The sequence below is a fragment of the Brachyhypopomus gauderio genome, unplaced genomic scaffold, assembly GCF_052324685.1.
Source record: "Brachyhypopomus gauderio isolate BG-103 unplaced genomic scaffold, BGAUD_0.2 sc40, whole genome shotgun sequence".
Lineage (NCBI taxonomy): Eukaryota > Metazoa > Chordata > Actinopteri > Gymnotiformes > Hypopomidae > Brachyhypopomus > Brachyhypopomus gauderio.
Window position 1 is genome coordinate 1,176,817 of NW_027506868.1, and position 22,636 is coordinate 1,199,452.

General features: G+C 41.7%; 1 protein-coding gene across 14 annotated transcripts in view; it reads left to right on the forward strand.

Annotated features, from left to right (window-relative positions):
- Positions 1 to 22,636, forward strand: part of mycbp2 (MYC binding protein 2) — a 107,817-nt gene that overhangs the window by 17,216 nt on the left and 67,965 nt on the right. For 9 of the 14 annotated variants that reach the window (XM_076985500.1, XM_076985503.1, XM_076985511.1 and 6 more), the window contains exons 4-11: positions 2,708 to 2,861; positions 3,036 to 3,232; positions 4,492 to 4,734; positions 4,883 to 4,954; positions 7,582 to 7,678; positions 7,908 to 8,001; positions 17,757 to 17,835; positions 22,290 to 22,428. In XM_076985500.1, the coding sequence (XP_076841615.1) occupies positions 2,708 to 2,861; positions 3,036 to 3,232; positions 4,492 to 4,734; positions 4,883 to 4,954; positions 7,582 to 7,678; positions 7,908 to 8,001; positions 17,757 to 17,835; positions 22,290 to 22,428 (1,075 nt within the window). The remainder of the gene's footprint in view (positions 1 to 2,707; positions 2,862 to 3,035; positions 3,233 to 4,491; positions 4,735 to 4,882; positions 4,955 to 7,581; positions 7,679 to 7,907; positions 8,002 to 17,756; positions 17,836 to 22,289; positions 22,429 to 22,636) is intronic. The other 5 variants (XM_076985505.1, XM_076985507.1, XM_076985514.1 and 2 more) reach the window with 1 other exon arrangement.

The following is a 22,636-nucleotide window of genomic DNA, read 5'->3' on the forward strand; positions in this document are numbered from 1 at the left end:
CCATGCATGACTTTAAACTATGATGTCTTAGTGTCTTACCCTCCGTAACCTTGGAAACAGTGGTGTCAGCTGTTTTCAGGTGTACCAGCTCCTCCCTTGTAGTTCTGTGCTGATTCCTCACCTTTCTTAGGATCATTACTATGCCACGAGGTGAGATCTTGCATGGAGCCCCAGTCCGAGGGAGATTGACAGTCATGTTTAGCTTCTTTCATTTTCTAATAATTTCTCCAACAATTGATTTTTTTTTTCACCAAGCTGCTTGGCAATTACCCAGTAGCCCTACAATTTTGTCTCTGGTGTCTTTGGACAGCTCTTTGGACTTGCCATGTTAGTAGTTGGAGTCTTACTGATTGTGTGGAATGGACAGATGTCTTCTAATTTGCAATAATAAGTGGAGCGTGGGTGGACTTTTTGGAGGCAGACTAACAGGTCTTTGAGGGCCAGATTATCTGATTTGGTGTTCAAATACTTATTTGAAGCAGTAGCTAACGCATACATATTGGCCTTCTGATCACTGATATACAACAGTGTAAATAAACCAAAATGTGAGTCATGTTTTAAATGTTATTCAATGGGTTTATCCCATTAAAAACAACATATCATTTGAATATATATGTTATGTAAGAGTGCAAACCAATATTTGTGTAGGTATATTTTTCAACATAATTGTTTATTTTAATTTTTCCTTTGCATGAAAGAGGAAATAATCACTCCACTGGTAACATGAAGTATCTGTCTCTAGCCTTAATTTCTCTCGTCAAAATAGTAGTCTACACTTTTGTATTTTAAATTTGTCATACAATTCAGAGAAATTTGACAGCAAATGTGATTTACATGAGGAATTATTTACAGTAAACTGCTATTGGAATGGAATGAAATGTAAAAGTGGGCTTGCGTGCCCTCAGGTTGCTAGTGCTGGGCTTGTGGCTTACAAACAGCAGTATCGGAGGTGCCTCAAGATCTACAGATCAAAACTACAAATCATGCTCTCTGCCATTGTTACCACAGGGTTATTGAATTATTCACTAATTTCAGCTTTCAAATTTCATTTTCAGTCTGTGAAAATGACGACTTGTAACTTCTGTACGTCATGCATCGCAATGATTGCAGGGCCCAGGCCTGCATGAGAACTACAATAGTGATATTTTATCCCACAATCAAATATAAAATTTGTTGACTGCAGTAAGCCTAAACTGGCAATAATTCATTTTATTTCAATTGTACATTAATTAACAGCTTTTAAAAGCCTTGGACATTGAATGCAGGCCTGGTAACTGCATTTCCACTGTCTGAAGCTTTTAGCAGAATCTGAGCATCACCCAGTGTTATGAGCATTTCGGGAGTGGAGCGCGTGTAGCTTTCTCTACACGAAAAACCAAAGGCCAGTGCTGTCACGTATTACCATAATTTGATGCAGTTTTGGATTTAACCCCACACCTGTCTGAGGAGAGCTATTCACGTAATTACCATAACATCAAAGGGAACACATTACAAACTGTAGCCTGGGTGCATGTGTCCTGTGAAGAAATGCAGGCATTTTGTTAAACTCGCCTTTCCAATGTTTGAACACAAAATTGTGAAAATTATGAAGATTTATCACTTAGTTGTCGTTTTTATGGAGTTCATCAGTGTGAGCTGGTTTTGTTGGTTTGGATGTTTGGCCTATTTTCTGAAGACCTGCTTGCTTGCTTTATGGGAATTATGCAAGAGGGATCCATGTATATATGAAGCGTTTTAGGGCGTACTCACACTAGGCACGGTTTGCTCGTTCCGTGCTGGGGCCCGGTTTTCCCCCTCCCCACTCCCCCTCCGGCCTGCACTCACACTGGCGTCACCAAGCCGGCACTGAGGACGCTTACGTCATCACAACGCCACTTTATTTGGGAAAAAAGCGTGCTCGCACAAAACTATGGAGTTCCCAATTCTCTTTTTATTGTATTTTTGGAGTCGTTTTGGGAGTGCAGCACTCTATACAGTATAGCGCTCAGTATAGCGCTTACACTAGAAGCTAACCGTGCCCGAGTCCACGCGAATCGTGCCCTGGCCGACCTCTTCAAGTGGGCCCGGGCACGGTTAACTGGGCCGGGCCCGGGCATGGTTCGGAGCGATCACACTAGTCAAACGAACCGTGTTTCGGCATGGAACCATGCCCGGGGCTGGATCACAGACCCTAGTGTGAGTATGCTCTTAGTTGTGAAATCAATACAGACAATTTTGAGCAGGAGCGCACCATCGCAATGCCAGGTGCAAGCCAGTGCTTGTGAATAGCACAGGCTTTTGATAATAAGTAAATACACACATGTGCATCTAATAATACACAATACATATAATAAATACTAGCCTACTGTATTCAAATGGTTTAGTGTGAATTTCAGTGCACATTCAAGCCCTGTACCCATACTGTAATTTAGGCAAGTGCATTAGTATAAAATAATGTTTGGATAAAAATGTTCTTGGGTTTGTATAAAATAAGTGCTGTCAGTTGCTCTTAATGCAGTAACAGCCAGGCTGCACTGTGTTAAATACAGTTGACAGTAGCAGGCAGGGTGAGACTGTGTTACATGTAGTGACAGTAGCAGGCAGGGTGAGACTGTGTTACATGTAGTGACAGTAGCAGGCAGGGTGAGACTGTGTTACATGCAGTGACAGTAGCAGGCAGGGTGACACTGAGCTCAGTGCAGTAACATGCGTGTTCTTATTTTGGCAGATCATTGGCATTGGACTGTGTGGAGTGTTTGAGCTCATCAAAGAGACGCGATTCTCACACCCCTCACTGTGCCTGAGGAGCCTACAGGCCCTACTGGACATGTTACAAGGGCAGCAGCCAGAGAGCTTCCAGACTGAACCTCCAGATGTACTGGGTGAGTATACACACACACACACACAAACACTCTCACATACACTTACATGCACACGCACACACATGCACATGCACACTTACACGCACACGCACACACACACACACACACACGGACACACGCGCACGCACACACACACTTGTGTTCTTGCTAAAGATTCCTTTTGTGGTCCTGCAGAATCGCTCTTCCACCTGCTGCTGGAGACGACGGTGCGGAGTACAGGAGTGAATGAGCCCACAGGTCAGGCCCTCACTGCCCTGTCCTGCGCCTGCCTCTTCAGCCTGGTGGTGTCCTGGGGAGACACAGGGAGGATCCTGCAGGCTGTGTCCACCATCCTCACCAACAATGCCAGCCACGCTTGCCAAACCATCCAGGTTAGGGTGGCGTGTTGCCTGGGTGTGGGAATGATGTCATGCTGTCTGCATGAAGACATGGATGCAGTTAAATGAAGATATAAATGTGTAAATGTTCTCTGAGAATACCATTGCAGATGTATCTGCTCTGTAAGTCACTCTAGACAATGTAAATGCTTGGTATAAATAGTGTAGACATGGGGTGCACATTTCCTAAGGACTTGAAAATCCTTGTTTTAAAGTATCTCAGTGTATTTTGACAGCTTTATGGTAAGCATCAAAGGAGCCTCACTCTGCAGCATATCTGTGGGGCAGCAGGGAATGTCTCCTGTTAATTTTCTATGGTAAAGCTGAAACTGTATGAAATGCTATCATTCTCAGCTGTGGTTTTCGTGGCAGTCCTGTGGTGGTTATAGATTTTGTTTGTCCCCCGTGAAACAAACGCCCTCTCAGCTGTTTCTAGAGCTCAGTAATTGAATTGCTGAAAATGCTAAAGCTTTTTGATTCCTAACCTTATGTTGCTGTGTCCTGGACACTGGTTTTCCTGACTAATTTCCACGAATCTCCATCTTTCACACGTATACAGTGAGTCCCCGCTTAACGACGGGGTTAGAGACTAAAAAGTCAGTCTTAAAGCAGGTTTCGTCATTAAGTGTGACCCTAGATTTAGATACGCTTTGATCGTAAATACAGTATAGAAAAACGAACAATGTTCTCGTGCGTGCGTACAGCGTGAGAAAGAGCGATCGCGTTGCCAAGATGGGCTGCGGTGGAGGCTGCGCTGCCTCAGCTTATCGTACACAACACTCCACAACACCCCACTGTGCTGCCACTGCTCCTCCGTGCACCGTGCGAAATTTTTTTAAAGTCTGTCCTAACTCTGATCTGTCATTAAGCAGGGACTCACTGTATTAGCATAATGACGTAGCTTATAGCATTATCATTAGGCATAACATTTATACATAGCCACACACTATCTGTAGAGCACACACTGGCCAAACCCAAACAGCTTCTTTTGGGCTTCCTTTTGCCCATTGAGGCCAAAATGCCTATTCGTTTGTGAACCCGCCAATCGCCGCTTGCGGCTATATTTTAGTTATTGTCTCATTTTTGTCATGAAAAAAAGGTTTGTTGAAAACTATGACGACAAATTATTCGTCAACGAAATTAACACTGGTGTGAACTAATGTAAGGCCTGCACAGATAATGCAAGCATGCGTGCACATATGCTTTCAAATGTCCTTCAGTGGCTGTTTTCTGTCTGGTACATGATGTTTAAGGTCCCGACGATCCTGAATGCCTTGCAGAGGAGCGTGCAGGCAGTGTTGGTGGGGAAGATCCAGATTCAGGACTGGTTTGGAAATGGTATCAAACGCGCAGCCCTCATGAACAAGTGGCTGTTGAGGGAGGTGAGCGTGGACACGGATGAGCGCTGCCTCCTGCAGACCGATGGGTCCTTCCTCTACCTGCTCTGCAAGGATGGCCTCTACAAAATCGGCTCAGGGTACAGTGGAACTGTCAGGGTAAGCTGACCTTCACCATGATGTTGCATAAAAGACCAGGCACCTGGTCCAGTTCTCCTCACCATCTTTTGTTGAGGATGCATTAAGGTCTTTCATCTGTATTGATACAGAGGCTTGTCAGTGTAACAGCTTTGGTGCACTGTTACAGGGTCATGTGTACAACTCCACGTCACGCATCAGGAACCGAAAGGAGAAGAGGTCATGGCTGGGATTTGCTCAGGTAACAGGTTTCTTTCGAAAAGGGCTGTCTTCACAGAGCTTAATCAGGATTACCAGTTGCACACTGTTGTCACATCTATTTCTGAGTTCAGGAGTACAGTAATTTTGTAGGGGTTTTTTAAAAAACATTTTGAATCAGTGTGCTGGTATGGGTATAAGATGGTGATTCAACTGTAATCAATTTTATAATCAATTAATTCTATACATATTCTGTAAAGCTTGTGCTCTTTTTTGGACAAACATCTTTTTATTTTAAAAGCGGAGAAAAAATTTTGATTGCGGTGAAAAAACAAAATATGGCACTTTTTTTTATAACCACTGAATCAACTGCACAGTATAAACTCTCCATGTCAAAACTGTCAAATTAGACTCTTCTTTGGATTAAATTCATTTTTTTTTTGTGAGATGCTGGAGTTTGTTAGCCATAACAAATGAAGTTCTCTCCTTTACTCTATACTATAATTATTAACCCATCTGTGCAGTTAGAACACACACACACACATACACACTAGTGATTACTAGGGGGCTGTGGATCACACGTGCCCAGTGTAGTGGACTCTGGGAGTTTTTCCTTGCCACTGTCGCCCTTGGCTTGCTCACTGGGGGCTAGGACTCGGCACTTGCAAAGCTGCTTTGTGACAACAACTGTTGTAAAAAGAGCTATATAAATAAAATTTGATTGATTGATTGAGTGGTGGGCAGCCCTAGCCCGGTGCCCAGGGAGCAGTTGGGGTTAGGTGCCTTGCTCAAGGAAACCTCAGTCATGGCCTCAGGTCTGGGAATCGAACCTATGACCCTCCGATCACAAGACCAGTTCCCTAACACCAGGCCATGACTGCCCCTTATTAGGTGATGGTTTAGTAAGTCAGGAGTCACAGAGGTAACTGATTTAAAAATGCTGAAAAACTGAACTAGGCTTGAGCTTGTGATGAGTCATTTGGGGCAACTTGCAGATTAAAGGAAATGGAGACTTTAGTTATTATCTGCCATGGTTATACCTGTAACCTAAAAAGAAAAGGCAGTTGGGTCAGAGATGTGCTGGCATGTTTAGGAACATGTTTTGTGTGACTGTGTACACTGGCTATTAAAATTTGTGGAGACATCACTGCCACTAGCAAAAACTCGTAGGATATAGCCCATGGGTTAAAGTTCTCCGTCACTACGACGGATTTCCGTCATTTGATTTTTTTGGGGAAAAAATCCGTCAAATCATAATAAACCACACGCGCGTGCGTGCTATCTTTTGTGGCCGAAATATGATTCTCACTGGCGCTCATCAACGCTGGATGGATGACGGCGGTGTCATTTGATTGACTTGCGGGTCATTCCGCCTTCAGATTTACGGACATTATGTAGAAAAGTGACCTCCCTCCTGCCTGGCGTGACCGTAGCGCGCGACTCTGTACACCTCGTGCAAACTTGCGCGAACGGCGGAGGCTAGTTGACGCGTCACATTCTTTTTGCAGTCTTGTCCGAAACGATACGTGGTAGTATAAAGAAACACCGCTCAAAAACAGGAGAATTTTAATGTTGCTATGTGTTCCAGGTTTGAAAAGTGCTGGAATTTAGGCTAAAGTACTTTAAAATGTTGAAATTGTAACTACTTCGTTTCACAACAAATATCTGTCTGACTGAACAGTTTTCTTGCATTACGTTAACAAATACGAGCCTCTTGTAATTCCAGGAAACATGAGAGAACGTGAAGACATTAAGATTGGGTGTTTTGAAAATAAACAACCATTAAAAAATGTGATAAAAAGCGAATTATTTCGAATCATTTCGAGTATATGTATAAATATTTAACTTAATTAAATGTAACATTGAAAACGTGTTGAAATGGACCTTGAAAGTGACGTGCAAGTGCTTTAATTCCACCTTATAAAGGTGTATGAACCCTGCAAACATGACTTTGTTCATTGTGCTGAGGCGCGGCGCGTGCGAAGTTACAAAATTCGAGAGGTGCACGACCTTGCGAATCACCAGCGCGCGAGGCTCTCGCGCACGGGTGGAGCCACCGCGATTACGTCATTTTCGGCGCACGCACCGCCCGCGTCGCCCGCGACGCCCGCACGCGCCGCGTCAAATATAATGGCTTAAACCAGGCTTAACATGGATGGTTTTGTTCTGTTTGTATTTAAAAGCTCTATCCAGTGTAATTTTTTTGTAACATACCTACTTAAAGCAGGTAATCTTACGGCTTATGTTTTTGTGCATAGTGAATTTGATAAAAACAAGAGAGCTTCATACCTTTTAAAACTCACCAGGATTCACTAAATTTGACTTGATCTTTAAATAGTTTTCTGAAGAGGACCCCCAGATTTATGTACATTTATTGCTCAGGTGTTGCATTTTGTCGCTTCATAGATTCTCTCTTCTCTCCTTACACAGGCTGTTTAGATAAATATACTTTATAAATGTGTTTATTGTGTAGAATTAGGCAAAAGAGGTCGTGTCCCAACTACACCACATTTTCAGTAATTGCTAGCATTGTCTTTTGCCAGGAAACATTTTCAGTCAAATGAAAATTTCTTGCTTTAACCCATGATATAGCCATACAGATATATGATGCACTAAAATCACTATGAGTGTGTGTGTGTGTGTGTGTGTATTTTATTTATTTTTTTGTAGGGCTCCTTGCTATATCGGGACATGACCAGTCACAGCATGTCAGCTATCAAGATCAATCCAGAGACTCTTGAGCAGGAGGCCGTCATCACGATGCCAGGTACAATCATCATGCTGCTTATAAGTAGTTACTTAAGTCATCAGAAGAATTGGGTGTGTACAGTAATCAATAAATAAATATATATTAATAATTGATTTACAATACCAGTTGTTTGAAGATGATAATTCAATGTATTAAAGACTAAAACTCTAAAAACTAAAAATCCAAATAATAATAATTTATGATGACACATTCATATTGAAACTATGCTTGTTTTTTTCTTTTTGAGGTCTTCAAGCAGATGGGCAGAACATCATATTCACTGATGGAGAATACATCAACCAGATAGCTGCATCCAAGGACGTAAGTTTAATAATCGTCAGGTAATAATATAATGTAATTGGTCATTTTTAAAGGTATTTGTGTAAAACAAATTAATAGATTTATGTAGTGAAAGTTGATATTTCAGAAATGATAAGGGCTGAGTGAATCATTATTTCATTGTTTTTGAACACATTCACTTAATTGCACCGTAAATTTGTCCTAGTGTGACCTAAAATGAAGAAAAAGTCTAATAGTTTGATTTGGCAAGAAGCATTTAGCTTCATTTTGGACACTTTTCTTATACTATTAATTTAATATACATAAATATAAACCAAATAAAATAAAATTTTATTCTTTTTTACATTTTTCTAGTTTTAAATGCTGTAATTACATGAATTAATTCATTCATGATATTTCATGATGTTTGAATAAATATTTGTACCGTCATAAAATATGAAAATAATTATAAAATGTGAGGACACTTCACTGTCTTTATAGAGACAGAGTTGCCTGATTTAAAATCAGGATATGGTGTTACACCAGAGGACAAAATGTATTATGTTCCTACAGTTGTTTAAAAAATATATGGAGGAAAAACACAATTGTTAGAATGTACCCTTGTTGGTTATGGCTGACATGTTAATCAATATTTGTATGACTTTTAATTTATTACACTTAAAATGTATTTTTCCATGCTTGATACCACCGCACTGTAGTTTGAGATTTCGTTAATGTTTTATAAGAAATCCATGTAAAACAGACGTGGCATTTTTTTAATTCTGTCTAATACAATCCAGTGTGAAAGGGAAAATGCTGCATCATATCAATAACCCATTATTAGCTTCTTTGATATACCACATGTGCCAAAGGGTAGATGACAAGAAAAGTGATTTTGCTGCGCAGATCCTAATGGTCATCATGTAGTTTGATCTATTGTTCCCTCAACCCATGTTTGCCAAGATACTTGCTGACAAAATGATGTAGCCACTTGTAGCAGACTCTGATGTACAGATTACTTTGTGTGTGTGTGTGTGTGTGTGTGTGTGTGTGTGTGTGTGTGTGTGTGTGTGTGTGTGTGCGCGCGCACGCTTGAGCATGTGCAGGGTTGCCAACTTTTCATGATCGCTTGGAGTGAGATTTGAACCTGGAGGAGGTTGCGAGTGTAAATTGCTGACGGGGTAAATTGCTGACGGGGCCAGTGGTTGGCGCCAGAGCGAACTGGTAACTCATTGAATCATAGATATGGATCAGAGATAAATAAACTAGATTTTTTTTTCGGCGTGAGAAATCGGAAGAGAGAGCGTGTGAAGACTGTCAAATGCGTGTCTCACGCTCAATGCGTGAGAGTTGGCAACCCTGGCATCTGTGTGTCGCTAATACAGGGCCTACAGCTCTCACCACAACAGTGTGTGATTTTAAAGTTTAACTCTGAAGTCTGATCAATGTATATGTCTATCATCATAACATCATGTATATGTCTATCATCATATCATCATAAAGACATCATAACAACAACGTGGTTCAAAACATTTCCTGAATCTGAAGGCTGCCTGTTACGACCTATGGCACCACAAAGGTGAACTCAGGGGTCGCACATATGATGTTTAACGTTGTGCCGGCCAGAGAACCCACAAAAATAGTAAAGACACGGAAGCCAAGGTTGGAGGGATCAAGACTCAGTGTATTGCAAGTAATAACTCAGAGCGCAATACACAACCCTTCAGCCCTGGGCAATGGGCTAGGAGCGGTGATGAAATAAAACAAACCAAACAAAACACCTATCCTAAACCTTATCTCCCAACAACCCATCACGTACAACAAACAAAACCCCTCTCAACACTAACCTACTAGCTACATACATTAAACACCACCGCCGCTTACCTGAGGTGTCTAGACAGGAGTTTACCTACGTGATGTTAAATGTAGGAGTGCACTCATCTGACCTTGCCCAGCCCAGAGCAGACAAAAGAGTAAGACCCACAAACAATTGCCTCTACTCAGTACAACATAACCCAAAGAAAAAGACTAACAAACAAAGGGAGTGTATGCGAAATCAAACAGAAACACAACAGCACGCACAGGCACCATGGCTCTCCCCAAGCCTTCCCTCCTCTCTCCTCGTCTTCATCTGCTTTTAACCATTAGTCTTGATTGCAAGCCCCGCCTCCGCTCAGGCAAGCCTGCAAAATAAGAGTCATGCACGCAATGCAAACAACTCCCACCAGGGCGTACCAGGTCTTGGCACGCCCCCCCTAAAAAAGAAAATAAAGAAAAAGAAATAAAAGGGAAACAGATCACAAATAGAGAGGGAGTGTTATAGATCGTCTCACAGCCTCAGCTTGACAAGGCATCGGCTACTTTTTTGTCCACGCCCTTCTTGTGTCTCATCTCAAGGTTGTATTCCTGCATAATTAAAAACCACCGCATCAATTGTTGGTTCTGATTATACATTCGAGAAAGGAACACCAAAGGGTTATGGTCCGTGTACACCACCACCGGTGACGTACTGGAACCCAGGTAAACCTCAAAATGCCTGAGAGCTAACAACAGAGCTAGTGCTTCCCGCTCAATAGTTGAATACCGGGTCTGGCATTCACTAAACTTATGGGAATAGTAACAAACGGGATGGTCAAGTCCCTTGTCTTCCTGTAATAGGACAGCTCCTGCTCCTACTCCACTGGCGTCAACCTCTAACTTAAACGGTTTCGCGAAATCGGGAGCCTTCAGAACAGGAGCAGAACATAACAGACTTTTCACACTGTTAAACGCCTCCTGAGCCTCAGGAGGCCATCGGAACGCCGCTTTAGGACTTAACAAATCTGTCAAAGGCTCAGCAACAGTGGAGAAGTTCTTGCAAAATCCCCTGTAATATCCCATCATGCCTAAGAACCGCCGCAGTTCTCGGCGGGTAGTAGGACGAGGAAAGTCCAGAATCGCTTTCACTTTCTGAGCAAGCGGACACACATGACCTTAGCCGACTTGCAAACCTAAGTAAGTAACAGTTCCCCGTGCAAAATCACACTTCGCCAGATTTACTGTCAAGGTGGCACGTGCCAACCTTGTGAATACCTCTCGTAACAACTGTAAGTGGCTGATCCAATCCCGGGAATATACAACCACATCATCTAGGTAGGCTGTGCACCCCGGTAGGTTAGCGAAAACTCCATTTACGAGTCTCTGGAATGTAGCCGGAGTGTTCTTTAGGCCAAAAGGCATCACGGTGTACTGTAAGAACGCATCCAGCGTAACAAACGCGGATAACTCTGACGCTCTGGGGGTCAGCGGCACTTGCCAGTACCCCTTCAGCAAGTCCAGCTTGGTTACAAAACGAGCGTCTCCTATAGCCTCCACACAGTCGTCTATGCAAGGCAAGGGGAAGGAATCGGTCACTGTTACTGCGTTCAAACGCCTGTAATCCGTGCATAATCTAAAACTGCCGTCAGGCTTCGGAACCAGGACACACGGAGAACTCCATGGGCTTTTGCTAGGGATAGCTAATCCGTGCTCAAGTAAATATGATACCTCATTACGGAGTATTTCTCTTTTCTGGGCGTTCACCCTGTATAGATGTTGCTTGAGTGGGATCTCCCGCGTCACCTTGATGTCATGCGCTAGTTCTGCAGTACGTGTAGGCACGTCACCAAAGACTGAAGGAAACCCCTTAATTACCGCGATTAATTCGGCTCTATGTCCTTCCGTAAGATTGTGCAACATAGACGGTTTACCCTGCTCCAGAGCTCGCAACAGCCGCGAATTAACAAGACGCACACCCATATTGGTTGTCGAAGTATATGCTTCCAGTAACAACTCTTCGTGGTCCCTTTCAACCGTAGCCACCACGGCTACCTCCTTCACCACCTCGGGTGTTCTGGGGATCACAACCGGTTCCACTACCGCACTGCGAAATGGTTTAAGCATGTTGATGTGACAAACGCGAAATCGCCGTTTTCTATCGGGCATATCTATTAAATAGTCTGTTTCGCTCATTCGCTTCTTTATCCGATAGGGACCCATAAAACGGGAGGACAAGCTCGCACCTTTAACAGGTAGTAACACTAGCACTTGCATTCCTGCTGTTAATATATCGGGATTTCATTGCCACTTGCGACTTAGTTAACATGTCCGCTGCAAACGTACAGGCTTTATGCCACCTCTCACGGAACATTTCAAGGGACCCCTAACAACGTGTCCGAACACTAATTGTGCCGGACTAAACCGTAATGACTCTTGAACTGCTTCTCTAGACACGAAAAGCACGAACGGTACACCCTCATCCCAGTCTTTTCGGCTATTCAAACAGTATGCTTTTAGCATGGTTTTCAGTGACTGGTGGAATCGCTCCAAAGCTCTCTGTGATTGAGGATGGTAAGGGCTGGACGTCCTATTCTGGACACCCAGATCCCGAATCACTTTCTGAAAAACTCTAGACATGAATTTGGTTCCCTGGTCGGTCTGGATAACCCGCGGAAGACCGAACGTGGTAAAAAAACTTCGTGAAGGCTTTAAGAACAGTGACGGCTGTTATTCGTCTCAATGGAATCGCTTCCGGGAACCGAGTATTCATACACATCATCGTCAACAGATATTGATTGCCGGCCTTTGTTTTAGGCAAAGGCCCAACACAGTCCATTTATATCGTGTCGAAAGGCTCCCCCACAACAGGAATAGGGCGTAGAGGTGCAGGAGGAATCACCTGGTTCGGTTTTCCCACCTTCTGACACGTTTCGCAACTCGAGCAATACTCCTTCACATCCGCCTTCAAACCAGGCCAAAAGAAATTCTGAAGGACCCGACGATAAGTCTTCCAAATGCACATATGACCGGACCAAGGAACATCGTGCACTATCTGTAATACTAAACGCCGAAATACCAGCGGAACAACAATCTGTACTATGGTCTCGTAATCAGTTCCCTGGGCCGTCCACTTGCGCATTAACATGCCATCTTCCAGAAAATATTGAACGCAAGTATAAATAACCATAACTTCTATATTTCACTACAAATTCAAATAAAAATTGAAATGTAGTCACTTTATAGTATGGACATGACATTATAATATTCAAAATGAATGAACAAATGATTATTTAATGATTAATTCAATGCGCTGATGCGCGGCGCGCGCTAAGTTACAAAATTCGAGAGGTGCACGACCGCGATTACGTCATTTTCGGCGCGCGGACCCTCGATTATATACATATATATTCTCTCACTGGCAGAGTTGCCAGGTTCGCGGTTTTCATGCCAAATTAGGCTTGTTTGAAATCCAGCCGCGGGTAAAAATTCAGCAGTCGCGGGGTCCGGTTTTTTGGGCTACTGCGGGAGTTTATTATATATATGTATATAATCGAGGGTCCGTGCACCAAAAATGACGTAATCGCAGTGCCTCCACCCGTGCGCAAGAGCCTCGCGCGCTGGCGATTTGCGAGGTCGTGCACCTCTCGAATTTTGTAACTTAGCGCGCGCCGCGCATCAGCGCTATGAATTAATCATTAAATTGTCATGTCCATACTATAAAGTGACTACATTTAAATTTTTATTTGAATTTGTAGTGAAATATAGAAGTTATGGTTATTTATACTTTTCTTCATTTAGCTTTAATACAGTCGAAGAAAATAGGTGCATTTCTTCCATTTAAAATGTCAACTTTTTTATTTCTAAACAAATTTAACATGGATGGTGTTGTTCTATTTGTATTTAAAAGCTCTATCCAGTGGTGTGATTTAATTTGCCACTTTTGGATATTTAATTTTAATTTTTTTTTTATTTATTTTCTTAAGCCATAAGATTACCTGCTTTATGTTTTTGCGATAGTGAATCTGATAAAAACGAGAGCTTCATACCTTTTAAAACTCACCAGGATTCACTAAATTTGACTTGATCTTTAAATAATTTTCTGGAAGAGCACCCCCAGATAACTATTATATAAACATTTATGTACATTTATTGCTCAGGTGTTGCATTTTGTTGCTCCATAGATTTTCTCTTCTCTCCTTACACAGGCTGTTCAGATAAATATACTTTATAAATGTGTTTATTGTGTAGAATTAGGCAAAAGAGGCCTTGTCCCAACTACACCACATTGTCAGTAATTGCTGGCATTGTCTTTTGCCAGGAAAAATTTTCAGTCAAATGAAAATTTCTTGCATTACCCCATGGCCTCGGCGTGCCAACGGTGGCACGCGTGCCATAGGTTGCCGTCCCCTGATCTAGAATGTTACATAGGGGCGAGACCCGAACACTTTTGCTTTCTTACATTTCCAAAAAACTTTGAAACGTGAGAGTGTATTTGGCATGAGAGAATAGAATAGCCCAATAACAACCAAACCTAAAAAACCATATACTCAGATTTTATTCCACATGTACTGAAGTATAAAATGTTTAAAATTGAGGGAGGGTTTAAGATGGATTAGGTCAGACCTGAGCGTTGAACGTCCCGCGGACCACATCTGGCCCACTGACTATCTCTGACAATAGTCAAAGATAAGAAGTCAAAACTAAATGTGTGATTATGACACCTATTACAATGTGATAAGTGCATGAAATAAAACTTCACTTATTTTGAAGGCAGCTGCTTTGTTTGTCATGCATGTTCACTCAAATGTGTCAGGGAATGTGTTGGACAGCTTTCTTATTTTTGAAAGAAAAGCTGTTTTTTTTCAATTTAGCTAACATTAAATGCATAAAAATTACACTCTATACATTATTAATGTGGTAAATGACTATTCTAGCTGTAAACATCTAGTTTTTAATGCAATATCTATATAGATGTATGGAGACACATTTCCAACAACCATCACTCCAGTGTTCTAATGGTACATTGTGTTTGCTAACTCTGTAAGGACGCTATTGGATATTTAGAAAACCCCTGATAACCCCTTGTGCAAGTAGGTTAGCACAGCTGAAAACAGTTTTGCTGATTAGAGAAGCTATAAAACTGACCTTCCTTTGAGCTAGTTGAGAATCTGGAGCATTAAAATTGTTGGTTCGATTAAACTCACAAAATGGCCAGAAAAAAAAACAACTTTCAATTGAAACTCGACAGTCTATTCTTGTTCTGAGAAATGAAGTCTATTCCATGCGAGACATTGCTAAGAAACTGAAGATTTCCTACAATGGTGTGTACTACTCCCTTCAGAGGAGAGCACAGACAGGCTCTAACCAGAGTAGAAGGAGAAGTGGAAGGCCCCGCTGCACAACTGAGCAAGAAGACAAGTACATTTGAGCCTCCAGTTTGAGAAATCGACGCCTCACAGGTCCTCAACTGGCAGCTTCATTAAATAGTACCCGCAAAACGCCAGTGTCAACGTCTACAGTGAAGAGGCGACTCCGGGATGCTGGCCTTCAGGGCAGAGTGGCAAAGAAAGAGCCATATCTGGCTAATAAAAGAAAAAGATTAATATGGGCAAAAGAACACAGACATTGGACAGAGGAAGATTGGGAAAAAAGTGTTATGGACAGATGAATCAAAGTTTGAGGTGTTTGGATCACACAGACGAACATTTGTGAGACGCAGAACAACTGAAAAGATGCTGGATGAGTGCCTGACACCATCTGTCAAACATGGTGGAGGTAATGTGATGGTCTGGGGTTGCTTTGGTGCTGGTAAAGTGGGAGATTTGAACAAGGTAAAAGAGATTTTGAATAAGGAAGGCTATCACTCCATTTTGCAACACCATGCCATACCCTGTGGACAGCGCTTGATTGGAGCCAATTTCGTCCTGCAACAGGACAATGACCCAAAGCACACCTCCAAATTATGCACAAACTATTTAGAGAAGAAGCAGGCAGCTGGTGTTTTATCGGTAATGGAGTGGCCAGTGCAGTCACCAGATCTCAACCCCATTGAGCTGTTGTGGGAGCAGCTTGACCGTATGGCACAAAAAAGGTGCCCATTAACCCAATCAAACTTGTGGGAGCGGCTTCTGGAAACATGGGGTGAAATTTCTCCAGATTACCTCGGCAAATTAACAGCTAGAATGCCAAAGGTCTGCAATGCTGTAATTGCTGCTAAGGGAGCATTCTTTGACAAAAGCAAAGTTTAAAGTAGAAAATTATTTCAAATAAAAAAAAAAAAAAACATTATTTCTACCTTGTCAATGTCTGGACTATATTTCTATTCATTTTGCAACTCATTTGATAAATAAAAGTATGAGATTTCAGGGAAAACACAAAATTGTCTAGGTGACCCTAAACTTTTGAATGGTAGTGTCAGCTAACAGTAAATAAAAAGAATGATTGATACAGAATGCAGATTTTAACAGGGAATGGACATATGAAGAGTTTGGTTCCAAAACGCTATAAATCCATTTTGATCAATTTGAGTAAAAATGTGTTTTCTTTAGCAAGAAAGTGGTAGGCTGAAAACCACTGTTTTCTGTTTCAAACTTTCAAATACCATACTAAGGTTAAAAAAACACAAACAAATCAAATCAAGATTTTAATATTTAAAGATTTATTAAAAAAAAACAATTCGTTTTTTCGCAAAATGCAATAAATCCATGCCATGTTTTTTTCAAAATGTCTTGTATATCCTTTGGCATCAATAGAATATTTTTTTTGACTGAAAATGTGCAAAATACAATAACAAATAACTGTAAATTTTACATCTTAATATAATAGTTTGACCATTGGGCCTAAAAACACAAATTTCAAAACATTTAATTAACGAACAAGACATTGTCACGCTACAGCCCCGAACCCCTCCCTTCGAGCGTGTGTTAATGTTGTCCGTGTCTTTATATGTACGTCCGTTGGTGTGTGTGTGTGTGTTCACTTGTCTCGTAAAGACTAATGTGTTTCACGCGGTGCTTGTTAGGCTACGTGTATATAGTGTGTGTGTTTGTATCGTTTGGTGCTCGTCTTTAACGTGACATTCGTTGTGTGTGTTAAACCGTGTCAGCATGCCGTGAGCGTGTACTGTGTAGTGTATTCTACTGGTGTTATGATGCGTTTACTGTTGAGTATGAGCGTTTACTGTTCAGTGTGATTGACACCTGTTTCAAGACACCGTGAGTGTGTCCAGCGTCAAGCCTAATAAACGTAGCCTTTGAACGCACCTCGTCTTTGCATCCTCGACTCTCTCGCACCCGTTACAGACATAAATAGTGAAAATAGTATAACTATTAACATAAATAGTATAACTGCTATACGAACAGGCTCCTCTATACTATCAAAACCGTTCATTTTCGCGGATTTTGAGAGTGAAAAACGAGATATATTTTAACAAAGTAGGCTACAAGAAATGCCGAGCGGCTCAACAGGTCGCGTTCTATGGTGTTTCCATATGTGGTGGTGCGCTGTGATTGGATGAGTGGAGATGTGGCGTTCTGCGGGAAATCAGGAGTGGCGTTTGTTGCATTTTGGAAAGAAAGAGAGAAAGTAGGGCAGTATTACACGGCGGATGTGGCGTTTTGATCAAAATTGAATATTGGCTTTTCAAGAGTGGTCACATACCATTCTGATTCTGGCTCTAACTCATTTTTTTTTTATGGCGTTTATCGAGTTTTGGAACCAAACTCTTCATATATATATTAGTGGTGGGACTTTAACGAGTTAATTTCGATTAAATGATTACAGGAAAATTAACGAACTAAAAAAATTTACGCATTTTAATGCATTTTACGCATGAGACACTTTTGCACCGTGGAATGTTTCTCAGTGCACGAGTTCCAGACATACAGCTTATATGGATGCACAATAAGATGAGCATGATGGAGATGACTGAAGAGGCTACGCTGGTGGATGGGACATTTAAATATAAGAAACTTGCAGATGGAAGTACAAACACAAATAGTGTTATTTGCACTTTATGCAGGAAGGAGTTCGCTTATCACAGGAGCACTTCCACCCTTCGTTACCACCTCAACGCAAAACATGTTGGGGCTAACGCGCAGGTCAGTAATGATAACTTAGCTGCTAAATGTATTCCTAGTACGATAGGGTGACCAAACGTCCGTATTTCCCCTGACATGTCCCAGAACACTGCAAGAAACAGTAAGACATTCTCTAATTGGCAGTTTGTCCAACAATGTTTGGTGTGGTCTTTGCAGTGCTAATTTGTACTGAGAAATTCAGGCGAACTGCAACAAAATAGATAGAGGGGAATTAGGACATTCAGCTGTAAAACAAAGCAGATATTTACTTTGTTGTCTTCAATCTGGACAAGAGCTGTGACGATACAGCCCAGTTACTTTATACATGGAGCTGCACTATATAAACCTCTCACTGACCCCTGCACTACATAAACCTCTCACTCACTTCTGCATTATATAAACCTCTCACTCACCCCTGATTTAGGGCTTTGTCAAATGCATGTAAATGTCTATTTTGTCCCTGTCAGTAACAGAAAATAAATCCTAAAGCTCTTTTAAGCATTATGTAAGTTTAAAATTGAATAATTTTTTAACACACAATGCTAAAGATTATGTAACTGATGAACTGATGCGTTTCAGTCCTTACTATAATGATGACACAGAATTTCTAGCACATCTCCCCTGGCAAAACACATTTTAATACTGTTCTGGAACAAACTAAATCAAAGGAATTTTGGCTTTTTCTGAAAAAGATGTGTTATATTGTGTGTGTGTGTGTGTGTGTGTGTGTGTGTGTGTGTGTGTGTGTGTGTGTGTGTGTGTGTGTGTGTGTGTCCATCTACTGTCCTAAGGATATAATTTTCAGAAAAAGTGCATGTATGTATTAATAATTCAGTTAAATACAATGCATATATTGATTCATGACAGTGATCTATTTCAAGTGTTTATTTCTGTTAATGTCTATGATTATGGATTACAGCCAATGAAAACCCAAGTCATTATCTCAGAAAATTATAATATTATGTAAGACCAACTAAAAAAATTATTTTGAATTCAGAAATGTTGGTCTACTGAAAAGTATGTACAGTTAATGGACTCAATACTTGGTCGGGGCTCCTTTTGCATGAATTACTGCATCAGTGCAGCATGGCATGGAGGCGATCAGCCTGTGGCACTGCTGAAGTGTTATGAAAGCCCAGTTTCCTTTGATAGCATCTTTCAGCTCGTCTGCATTGTTGGGTCTGGTGTCATCATCTTCTTCTTGATGATACAGCATAGATTCTCTATGGAGTTTAGGTCAGAAGAGTTTACTGGCCAATCAAGCACAGTGATATTGTGGTTATTAAAACAGGTATTGGTACTTTTGGCAATGTGGACAGGTCCTGCTGGAAAATGAAATTCCATCTCCAAAAAGCCTGTCAGCAGAAGGAATCATGAAGTGCTGTGCTGACTTTGGTCTTGATATAACACAGTGGACCTACAGTAGCGCCCCAAACCATCACGGATGGTGGACACTTCACACTAGACCTCAAGCAGCTTGGATTGTGTGTCTCTCCACTCTTACTCCAGACTCTGGGACCTTGATTTGCAAAATGAATGAAAGTGCAAAATTTTACATTCATCTGAAAACAACACATTGGACCACTGAGTAGCAGTTCTTTTTCCCCTTGGCCCAGGTAAGAAGCTTCTGGCATTGTCTCTTGGTCATGAATAGCTTGACACAAGTTCACAGTTGTAGCTCATTTTGTGGATATGTCTGTGTGTGGTGGATCTTGAAGCACTGACTCCAGCAGCAGTCCACTCCCCCAAATGTTTGAATGGCCTTTTCTTGTCAATCTTTTCAAGGCTGCGGTTATCCCGGTTGCTTGTGCACCTTTTCCTACCACACTTTTCCCTTCCACTCAACTTTCCATTAATATGCTTGGATACAGCACTCTGTGAACAACCAGATTCTTTAGCAATGACCTTTTGTGGCTTACCCTTCTTGAGGAGTGTGTCAGTGCCTTCTGGACATCTGTCAAGTCAGCAGTCATCCCCATGATTGTGTAGCCTACTGAACCAGACTAAGGGCCCATTTAAAATGCGTAAGAAGCTTTTGCAGGTGTTTATATTCAAATTTTCTGAGATAATGACTTCTGGGTTTTTATTATCTGCAAGCCATAATCATCAATATTAACAGAAACACTTGAAATAGATCACTCTGTTTCTATGGTCAAGCAGCTGCATCCAAGCCATGCATCACTAAGTGCAATGCAATGCATCGGATACAGTGTTGTAACTGCACTCTAGAGCAGTGGAGGTGTGTTCTCTGGAGTGACGAATCACGATTCTCCATTTGGCAATTTGATGGACGAGTCAGAGTTTGGCGGTTGCCAGGAGAACAGTACTTGTCTGACTGCATTGTGCCAAGTGTAAAGTAGTGATGTCCCAATCCAGCTTTTTGAACTTCCGATCCGATACCGATATTTATTTGCACTTCCGATCCGATACCAACTTATTTTGTTGTCAAACTCATGTTGAAAAGTGTTTTACTCTTGATAACAAGTTCCAGCTGAATTAGATGTGTTTGAATAATACACAAAGGTTGGTAAGGAGAAACTGACCTGTTTATTGAGCAATTAATAAACTAAAAATAGACAAAATAATAAATAACATACAGAAATGGCATCAGTAAACCAAGGCTTAAAAAGCCATAAGTGCAAATAATATTGTAAATTGTATTAAAAAAGCAAAACACACAACCTGAGTAGAAAATAGTCTATTAACAGCATCAGTACTCTTGAGTGCTGTACTCATCAGTGCTCTTGAACATGTGTAAACCAAAGCTTAAATAAAATATCAGTGCAAATATTGTAAACTATTTAAAAGCAAAATGCCTTCTACTCCCAATCTCCTCCACACTTTGCTGCTCCATCCCCATCTACACACTCCCTTCAATTCCAACTGTTTGCCCTGCCTGCAGTCCGAGCATGATGGGGAGATTCTTTTTTACAAAAGAAAAGAGTTTTCTTTAGACACTCTTCATGTTTATGGTGGTATTTGGCTAAATGTTTGATTAGATTGGTTGTATTAAAAGTTCTTACAGCTTTACCATCACGCTTGACTTTACTGTGGCATATGTTGCACTGTACCTCTTCGTCTTTGTCGTCCTTTAAGGTAAAATAATCCCACACAACTGACATTTTTACCGATAACTTCAAATTTACATGGTCGTCTTAATAGTTAGGACATGCCACTGAGCTAAATTGGGGACATGCTATGCTAGTGTGCTGAATGTGTTTTGGAAAATGCAGACCGGATTTTACGCTCATTGGCGAAAACACAGCAAAAACTGGAATGGATTATCTAAATGGGTGAGCTAGAAAACCCGGATCGGACTGTGAAAAAAAAAACTGGATCGGCATTTTCTCGTGCCTGCCGATCTGATACCGATACGCATTTTTTGCAAATATCGGTGGCCGATTTGATCCAAATATCAGATCGGGACAAGCCTAGTGTAAAGTTTGGTGGAGGGGGGATTATGGTGTGGGGTTGTTTTTCAGGAGCTGGGCGTGGCCCCTTAGTTACAGTGAAAGGAACTTTGAATACTTCAGCATACTGAGACATTTTGGACAATTCCATGCTCCCAACTTTGTAGGAACAGTTTGGAGGTGGCCCCTTCCTCTTCCAACATGACTGTGCACCAGTGCACAAAGAAGGTCCATAAAGACATGGATGGCAGAGTCTGGTGTGGATGAACCTGACTGGCCTGCACAGAGTCCTGACCTCAACCTGATAAAACACCTTTGGGATGAATTAGAGCGGAGACTGAGAGCCAGGCCTTCTCGTCCAATATCAGTATGTGACCTCACAAATGCGATTCTGGAAGAATGGTCAAAAATCCCCATAAACGCACTCCTAAACCTGGTGGACATATTTCCCAGAAGAGTTGAAGCTGTTTTAGCTGCAAAGGGTGGGTCCAACGTCATATTGAACCCTATGGATTCAGAATGGGATGTCACTTAATCTCATATGTGAGTCAAAGAAGGTGAGCTTTAGGTAATATAGTGTATATCGATCAGCAAGTGTTCTCTTGGTTTCTCCCATAGGTCTTGACACATCAATAGCACATCACATCAATAATGAGCAACTAGACACCAACCAAACTTATTAAAACGGAATGGCTAGGGTTTTCCCCCATTAGGTGAGCTGGAGTAGGTGTGCTGCATTTGTCTAGTAAAGCATGTTGTTGTTTCTTCTGGTCACTTTGGCAGCTGAGTGCACTGTGAGTGACTGGAAGCCGAGTCCTAATGAGCAGGTCTCCTCATGGCCCAGGGGACCAGGCTCCTTACTGACTGGGTCTGGGACACATTATTATTGTTCCGACACATTTACTGTTACATACACAAAACGCACACTGTAGCGGTATGGAACATTAAAAAGATGTTCTACTGTTCCCTGAGCCTGATAAATAACTGCCCTCTTGCATAAATGAAATCGCCTCAAGGGAAATGGCATGGTCACGGTGCTGATTGGCTGTGCGTTCCATGTCCTAGGATGGCTTTGTGGTGCGAATCTACGCCACCAGCACAGACCCCGCTCTGCAACAGGAGCTGCAGCTCAAGCTGGCTAGAAAATGTCTCCATGCCTGTGGTATCTCCCTGTTTGACCTGGAAAAAGACCTTCATATAATCAGTGAGTTCACCGGTTTTAATGATCACTCCAAATTATGCATTAATTTGTAACATTCTTACAGAGCCTGACTAACAACATTAAAGAAGTCAGATTTGGAGCAGTGTCCGTTACTGAATCAAGTGTCTGCCTCTCAACTGTTTGTCTTTCTGTGTGTGTGTGTGTGTGTGTGTGTGTGTGTGTGTGTGTGTGTGTGTGTGTGTGTACGTGC